General features: G+C 39.6%; 1 protein-coding gene across 1 annotated transcript in view; it reads left to right on the top strand.

Annotated features, from left to right (window-relative positions):
* Positions 1–9,479, top strand: part of XPO4 (exportin 4) — a 127,061-nt gene that overhangs the window by 41,838 nt on the left and 75,744 nt on the right. Inside the window, exons 5-6 of the mRNA XM_006831964.1 lie at positions 2,892–3,008; positions 3,758–3,911. Of these exons, the coding sequence (XP_006832027.1) occupies positions 2,892–3,008; positions 3,758–3,911 (271 nt within the window). The remainder of the gene's footprint in view (positions 1–2,891; positions 3,009–3,757; positions 3,912–9,479) is intronic.

Raw genomic sequence — 9,479 nt, forward strand, 5'->3', positions numbered from 1 at the left:
ATATTTGGTCATGAGTCTTAGACACCTTGTGATATGTTGAATTCCTCTAGGAGTAGAGAGAACTACTTTGTTGATAGGTAGAAGTGCTTTGCCGTCTAAATGTATAATTGTTGCTTAATTAATCCTCCTCCTCCAGATAGTTGTATTAATTTGGCACCATTGAACACACGCCAGTGTGTGTAATTAGAGCTTCCAAATCAAGCAGCGATTAAACTTTCATTATCTTTTAATGATGAGAATTTCTTACTGAATTTTAATTATTTGAAAGCTGATAATTTTAGGTAGTTTAAAACCAGAATTTGACTTGTGGTTATGTTTCTAACCATAGTGCACAATCATTTATATCTAGTTAAATGCTTAGTGGTAAATTTGACAAGTATACATTTGGTTTTAAAAATTGTTCTTTTCAGTTCGCAAGTATAAATTGGAAAATTAGATTGTATGTATGTATATATGTTATTTGATAGCAATACTGTATACATAACATATCTATGCATAAATAATGGAAAGCTGTAAAGAAATGGTAGGCTGTTGATCCATGGATGATAGGATTGTAGGCAGTTTATTTTCTTTCTGTTTATATTTTCTAGTTTTTAAAGGTTAAATTATTTTAGTAAGGAAAAAAGATGATTTTTTTAAAAGATTATGTTCAGGGAGCTAGCTTGTGATAAGAATTAATTTTGTACTTAATTTTCTTGTTCTAAAAATATACGTTCTTTTATAGGTGAATTTGTACTTCATTAGTCTGAAGGTTTGATCTTTTGGAGAGATATCCTTAGAACTTAGAACCAACTATTTCCATAGATTTCATTACACTGAGGTCTCCTTATTTGTCTGATGAATTTTGTAATTACAAGAGACATTTACTTTTTAAGTCCCTTCCTTTCCTCCTCAGCCAGGACTGCTTTTCCTGAGCAGTGGTCACCACAGAAAGGCTTGTATCTTCTCTTTACTCGGTTCTTCAGGTCTTGACTGAGAGAGAGCATAAAGAAATACAGGGGGGCTTCAAAAAGGTCGTGGAAAAATTCCATTATCTTTATAATTTCATTTTCCCACCAACTTTTTTTAAAGCCCTCTTGTACATGTTTTAATCTGTGTTACTGAAAATTTGAATATGGTCATAGTTTGAACGTCTGTTTGTGGTGAATGTAGTTTGTCACTAAAAAGAAAATAAGTAATTTGTGGCAAGTTATAAATTACTTGTGGGAAGTTATAACATGATTTATTTGTATGAATGATAATCATCTGTCTACAGAGTCCTTTCCGGCTCTTCTTAACTTGCAGGTTTTTGTATAAGTTGTATATGAATTCTGTTTTCAGTAGCTTGGCTATTTTATATGAGATTCTGAAATTATTTTTCTAGTAAGACAGATTTACTCAAACATTAAGGGATCTAGTCATAATATCCTATTGGCTGAAGTCTTATTTAGAAAGGATAGATGAGATGAAAGTCTTCACAAGATGTAAAAATATGTCATAGTGAAAATTATCTTCAGAGGCATAGGGTTTTGAAACTATAAAGGAAATCAATCTGATTCAGTTCTTGAGAGTTAACCGTTCGTTTTCATATGAATTTCATCAGTTTAAACTGAATATCAGTTTAAACTGACTATGTTCAGAGTTGGCCGTAGTGTTATGTATATTTTGAAGTCAAATTGCAGTTGTTAAAAAGCGAACCCCAGGAGCGACTGGGGTATTTTATCATTGTAGAAGGGAACTGTTTGTTCCTAGAGAATTTGCATTCACTCTCCTTTGCTGTTTGAGATTCTCAATGTGGAAAAGTCTGAAGGACTACGTTAGTGTTTGCGGCTGTGGGCCATCTATAAACACAGTTATATTTATTTATTTATTTGTTAGTAATTTAATAGGGCTTTTGTTTATTTATTTATTTATTTTTTGTATTTTTGAAGAAAAATTCCAAGCACACAAAAGTAAGCAAGTGGTATAAATGGCCAACCAAATAACTATTACCTAGCTTCAACTATCAGCTCCTCCCAATCTTTCGGAATTTTGTCTTATGTATATTTACTAAGATTTGCCAAAATAAGCATCTGTAAGGTCAAGGTACTGACATCAGAGGCATTTCCGAACAAAGATGCTGCAGTTGGTGGGTGGATTCGGCTGTGTGCAGCTGTTGCATAAGCCTGCATGAATAGTATCATCCTGACTTTAATCTTTCGGTTGTTCTGAGGTAGTGTGCATATTTCTCTTTAACGTCTGGAAACATGCCAAAATCATTTGTATCCTTTTCTCCATCTTTGGTACCTTGAATAAAACAAATGAGCTGAAATTCTGAGCCTTTTGGGTAGAGCCAATGAAAAAGAGAATCTTCATTTTTGATATTAAAAAAAAATTACTACCTGGTTAATATTTTGGAGACTATAAAATTTCTTTTACATTTTAACTGTTAGGAAATGTCGTCTCCCAACATAAGAACATAGAGTCATACTGACCTGGGTTCAAACCTTAAGTGACCCTTAGACAAGTTAGTTCATTTCCTGAGTCTTCGTAGTTTCAGATATGAGGTAGAGATGGAGGTGGTTGTGTGAATTAAACAAATTACTACATTTAACCTTGGTTATTTAAAAATATCATTTGAACTATGATTGAGTAGAAATGTATCCTGAGTTTCCAGTCTTGACTAAATTTGTTTAACCACAGGTTTGAGGAAGTGCCACTAGTACTTACAAGACAGTTTAGAAGGAAAGCTGGTCTCTTTTTCTGTGGTATCCAATTTTCTGACAGGTTAGTTGTAAGATCTGAAAATGAAATGGAAGATCTAAAGACAGACTGAAAGTGTTCGTGTTCCATTATGTTTGAACAAAAGTTGGTTTGAGACAGAGTTTTATAAATAATAATGCCTTGCAATTTTTCTTATCAAATAATTACAGCAAACTCTGGCCTGTTCTATTCTAACTGCACTGTTGAGTGAATTCTCCAGTTCAAGCAAAACTAGCAACATTGGACTGAGTATGGAATTCCATGGTAACTGCAAAAGAATATTTCAGGTACTGCTCTTTTTTGTTACTACATTTTAATTACTGAATCATTCACTTTTTTACTGAATCTTTTGCTTATGGGGCAAGAGCATTAGTTTTGTCTAGTTGAATGGTAGCTTGTACTCAAGGATTTGTGTTGCGATTTCATAGGATACAGCGAAGTGATAGATTTGTTGCAAATACTTGATCATTAAAACCCTTGATAAATTCTAGTCAAAACAAAAAGTAAATACTGCTGTAAAGATTGTTAGGTCGTTAATTCTTACTGTTTTCAGACATAACTAATTCAATTGGTGGGATTTGGCAGGCCTTAAAAATAGGCCTGGCAAAACGCCAAAGAAGGCCTGTATTTAAAATGTTGTTACAGATGGTGTGGGCTCTTTGTCTCCTATGTATTGTTTGGCTCTGGAGCAGAGTTATGTGAAGGCATTGGTTTAAACCTGGGGGCTCTGTGGATTAGCAGCTGACTTCTCTAGCCTTTTCGTGCTGCTACAGAGCCAAAGACTTTCTCTCATGGTCATAGATGTGCTTTTCTAGGACGATAGCATTTTATCACAGAAAGTATGTACCCCTTTAGATCGGTACCTCTTCAAAGCATACAGTCAGGACTGAAATGGGAAACATTCTCAGGGAAATCGTTTTTTCCACTGAACTATGAAGGTTTTTGTTTATTTTGTTTCATGGTGCTTGCTTAAAGAGAATTCATTTTGAATTAGCCTTTGATACAGACATAATTTGTGGTGATTTATTTGCTGTAGGAAGAAGACCTCCGTCAAATCTTCATGTTGACGGTGGAAGTTCTGCAGGAATTCAGCAGGCGGGAAAACCTCAATGCTCAGCTGTCTTCGGTATTTCAACGGTACCTTGCACTCGCTAATCAAGTCTTGAGTTGGAACTTTCTTCCTCCAAATTATATCCTTTTATCAGCTGGGTAGTTTGTTTGTGGTACTGTTCATGGACAAGTCAGTTACTGCTCAGAGTAATTTTTCTCAGTTGTGACAATGATTTGGTGTGGTGACATCACCAGATCTCCTCATCTGAATTCACAAGGTGGGGCGAGTCTCCTTCAGCATCTGCTTCAGGTTGGCTCCTTGAGGTGGAGATCAGCTATACCACCTCTCTCCAGCCAGTTTACCGAGTGTGACATCAGCCTTCCCTCCCATGGTGCTCTCTTCTTTGCTTTAGGGTGGAATAATTTGTTGCAGTAGCCACACAGACCTCACAGATTATGGGATTTAGCAGAGAAGTAACAGGTTACATACAATTCAGGCTCTGGAATGACTGGGGATGTAGGTCTGTGGTCAGCGCAGCTTCTCTTCAGCCTTGTCCGTAGGCAGGCCTCTCTCTGACCTTCAGTCCTTAGCCTCTAGGCCTGACCTTTGCCCTACTTTGGCCAGTGCTACAAAGCTCTTTAGTTCTACCAGGAAGTGCCTGGAGACACCCCACTCCACCGTATGCCTTGGCCTGAAGGCACTCAGCTGCCGTGCTCCATGGGTGGGCACACCCACTGTAGCTGCTTTGTTCTCTGCCTCTGTCTTGCTTGTCTCCTGACGTCTGGTTCTGCTGCTGTGAGTTTCTGCTACATGGGCCAGTGCTTCTTGCTGCCCTGTAGCTTCTGGTGTGCTTCGGGCCTCTGTCTCCTGGGATAGGAGGTTGGCAGTGTAGGCACTCTGGGTCCAAAGGATGCACTTGCTCTTATTGCTTGATGGTAGAGTTACTCCCTCTGGCACTGGTTTGCTTTTCAGCCTTTGGCACTGGCGTGTAGTGCCAACGAGTAGGTTCTGACTCACAGCAATGTTGATAGTGTTTCCCAGGAGTGGCTGGTGGGTTTGAACTGCTGGCCTTGTGGTTTGCAGTCCACTTCTTATCCTGTGGCGCCACACCAGGGCTCCTTTTAAGTCTTAACGGATGATAAAGCTGACCAGCCCCTACGTTTGGATTCGGTAAACCTTGTTTGCATGGTTCTCCCGTATTGGGAGTCCTGGTGTGGTGCTGCAGGTGAATGTGCTGGACTGCAAGGTCGGTTTGAACAGCAGGGTTGGGCGGTTCAAGCTCACTAGCTGCTCCTGGGAAACGCTCTACAGTGTCACTGTGGGTTGGGACCCACTCGATGGCTCTTCATAGCAACTCCCACAGCGGGCCACGCATCTTATTTGCATTAGGAACAAGCTGTCTAATCCTTTGTAGTGGTCCACAAGCACCGCATTTACATAGTCCCGCCCAGTCCTGATGTGGCGCTGTGGGCTAATGTGCCAGACTATGAAGTCATTTGAACTGCAACGTTGGCAGTTCAAGCTCACCAGCTGCTCCTCGGAAACCCTATACAGGGTCGCTCTGGGTCAGAACCGACTCGACAGAACTAAACAACAACAACAAACCCAGTCTGGAGTGGGAGTTACGAAGACTATGGCTTCAGAAGTCACATTAAACAATTCACTGCACCAAAGCAGTTTTTGTTAAAATTTGTTGTTAAAAGAAACTCTAAAACCAAACCCACTGCCACCAGCTGATTCTGATTTAGGAGTAGAACGGCCTCCAAGGGTTCCCAAGGATGTAAGCAGATCACTGCATATTTCTCCTATAGAGCAGCTGGTGAATTCAGACCACCGACTTTTCCCTAGCCCAGTGCTGTAACTACTGTGCCACCAGGGCTGTGTTTAAAAGAAAACATGACTGGTTTATTAGAAATGAGATTTAATTGCTTTTACTTTATAATACTACAGTTCATTTGGACTACTTTAGAAGATTAAAATTTGACTGCTTTTGTAGGAGAGGGTTGAATAATTGGAAACATTTACTAGATAATGAGGTTATTTCTCAGTAACAAATAGCTTGGGAAGAAAAAAGGTGCAAAGTATATTTTTATCAAGAAGTTGAATTGTTTTCCTCCTCTTAACATGTAATTACATTGGATTTGTGTGACTAACTTTTTTGAAGACTATTTTAGGGTGTTCTAAGGAGTCCTGGTGTGGTGCTGTGGGTTAATGTGTCAGACCACAAAGTCGTTTGAACTGCAAGGTTGGTGGTTCAAGCTCACGAGCTGCTCCTTGGAAACCCTATACAGGGTTGCTCTGAGTCGAAATCGACTTAATGGCACTCAACAACAACAACAAGGAGTCCTGGTGTGGCACTGTGGGCTAATGCATCAGTGGAAAGTCATTGAAACTACAAGGTTGGTGGTTCAAGCTCATCAGCTACTCCTTAGAAACTCTATACAGAGTCGGAATCAACTCGACAGCACTTAACAACATATGAATTGGGTGGATTGTGGTCATTCATTTTAAATGCCCGGGTCTTAGCTACTGTTTACTGAATTCTTACTATCTTAGATAAAGAAGTTCATTACAGAGTTATCTGTGGTAACCATCTTTTACTTGAGCTAACACATTCCTGTATAATATAGAAAACTTAATGTAACCAATTCTAGGTGTCTAGGTGGTGTGTCATTGTGGGATAAAGCACTGGACTGTAAGGTTAGCTTAAACTACAAGCTTGGCGGTTCAAACTCAGCAGCCACTTTTTGGAAACCCTGTACAGAGTCCCTATGACTCTGAACTGACTCAGCAGCACTTAAACACAACAACAATGACAACAGGTATCTTTAATTTGCCCCTTTTGAGCAGTGAGGGGATCTATTTAGGAGAAAAAGACAGAATGTCAAATAGGAGAGCTATCCAGCCATATCAGAGATTTAGGATAAGACTTAGCTTTATTACAACAGAGTCAAGACTCATTACCTGTATGCAGAAGCAAACTGACTGTGGCTGGGAGATTGTGGGATTGAAGGGCGCACGCAGGAGAAAGACCAGGCTGTGGGCTGTCATGAAGACAACTACCCTCGGAAGCCTAAGGGAAAGTCTGCTCTGCCTTACAGGGTACCTCTGTGGGGGGTTCGAGTCGGGCAGTGGGTTGACGGGTTAGTATGATATGGAGTAATTTTCTTTCTTCTCTTTCCAAGCTAGTAAAGTCACACAGTAGACGACAGTGCAGTGTAAAAGGCTGTCTAGGGAGGGAGACAGCCTGAGTTCTGCAGTATTCCTAACCACTCTATGTGAAGGAGAAGCTTACAGTGCAATGAACCACCTTCTTTCCCCTAGTCCCTAATCGTCTGACCCCTCATAACCAATTTGAGATCTTTAGTATATATTCACTTATTTTATTGTTGAGGCACATGTTTTCTTTAAAAAAAAAACAAAAAAACATACAAAAAAAATTTCTGTTCAAGTATTGCAATATTATTTTGCTCCGGTTTTATTAGTAAAAGAAAAAGATGTTGAAAAACGTTGAGACAGATTTTTAAAGTGTCAGGCCATATGGAGCTATCAAAACATTAATTATATATGTAGGGGAAAATTAGCAAAAGTTACACTGCATATATTGTAGCCAATTTTAAAGTGTCTGTTTTAGGGGGGATGTGGTTGGCTGAAGAGTACAAATATACCCTAAAGGGAAACAGTTCTCTGGGAGTTTGGAAACAAAGTTTGTGCAAAGATACACAACATATAAAATATTTCTACGTATTCAGATAAAGCTTTGGAAAACCTGTCATTTAAAAATGGTAACTACTACTACAGTATTACAGTCCTGGTGTGCCGGCTGTGGGTTAATGCGCCAGACTGCAAAGCCAGTTTGAACTGCAAGGTCAGCAGTTCATGCTCTCCAGTCACTCCTTGTTGTTGTTGTTGTCAGGTGCCATCGAGTCGGAACCGACTCATAGCGACCCCATGCACAGCAGAACGAAACAGTGTCCGATCCTGGGCCAACCTCATTACCACTGCCACACTCAATGCCATCAATGATGCCACCTGGTTGATCCATCTCGTTGGGGGTCTTCCTCTTTTTCTCTGACCCTCCATCTTACCCAGCATGACATCCTTTTCCAGCGATTGTTCTCTCTGGACAGTATGTCCAAAGTATGAGAGATGAAGCTCCTTAGAAACCCTATACAGGGTCGCTATGGGTCGAAAGTGACTCCATGGCACTTAACAACAACAACTACAATATTCCCAAAGGAGATAATATTCTTTTTGAAAGAAAATGCCCATTTTGATCTTGCTTTCAGACTAAAGAATGCCCTGCTTTATTGCTGAAGAATCGTTTGGCCACACACCTCACATGTTTGTACAGTGGCCTTTTGTTGGCTAACTGACCTGTGTATGTTTGAAATAGGTTTCCCTTTAAGTGGACCAGCCTGCATTGCAGGGGAACAAATTTGGGAGTGGGATGAAAATCAACTACGTTTTTGGAGCTAATTAGAGAAATCAATTTCAGGGAACTCGAATCTGACAGATTTTCTAGTTTCGGCAATAACCTGGAAGTCTACAAGTCAATCCATAGGAAATGAATTGAGTAATTGGCTTAGCTCTGTATCCTAAAGAGAGACTAATGACTGAATCTAACGTCATTAAAATGTATCACATGATGGTTTTCTTTTTTGTTTTTATAGTGTAGTGTAGTGTAGTGTAGTGTAGACAGATGAGAGTAGCAAATTGTGGCTGTTAGGTTCTGTCGAGTCAGTTTCAATGTATGGTGACCGGATCTCCAACAGACTGAAACCCGGCCTGGTCCTGCATCATCCTCAGAATCGTTGCCATGTTTGAGTCCGCTGTTGTAGCCATTGGCTCAGTCCGCCTTACTGAGGAGCTTTCTCTTTTATGTTGACCTTTTACTTTACCAAGGTATACGGTCCTTTTCCAGGGACTGGTTGCTCCTGCTGATACGGAACATTCTGACTATACTTCTTGCAGGTTAGATCTGTTTGTTCTTCTGGCAGTTCATGGTGTATTTGATATTCTTTGCCAACACCATAATTCCAAGGCATCAATTGTTGCAAAATAAGTTTGTGTATCTTGTAGCAAAGTTATCTAATCACTTAGAATGATATGTTTAATGTGGCTGTTTTAAAATTTGATTCTAACTTCTAATCCTAATTTTTTTTAATGTTTTATTGTGAATTGAGTGAATGTTTGCAGAGCAGACCATCAGTTTTACAGTCAGCAAATCATAGACTTTGCTTCATTACAATGATCACATTCCCCTCCATGTGCTACTCATAAGTTTTTGTAATATCCTTTTTATAGGTGACTTTATTTTTGATAATCATTTCAAACATTTAGAAATACTGCAAGAGTAGTTAAACAAAACTCCTGGTGTGGTGCTATAGGATAACAATAGACTGCAGACCACAAGGGGTTCAGACTCACCATCTGCTCCTCAGAAACCCTATACAGGCTTGTTATGAGTTGGAATTGACTTGACGGCACACAACAGCAAATGCACTTACTGTGATTCACCAATTACTATCATTTTATCTTGTTAGGATTTGTCCCTTTCTAGCTTTCTCATTTTTCTCTCTCCATGTACACATGCATATGTGTGCATGTTTATGTAGCTGTTATTGTTATGTGCTGTCGAGTTGGTACCGACCCATAGTGACTCTCTATACAGTTTCCCAGGAGCAGCTGGTGAGCTTGAACCACC

The sequence above is a fragment of the Chrysochloris asiatica genome, unplaced genomic scaffold (genome assembly GCF_000296735.1).
Source record: "Chrysochloris asiatica unplaced genomic scaffold, ChrAsi1.0 scaffold00005, whole genome shotgun sequence".
Taxonomy (NCBI): Eukaryota; Metazoa; Chordata; class Mammalia; order Afrosoricida; family Chrysochloridae; genus Chrysochloris; species Chrysochloris asiatica.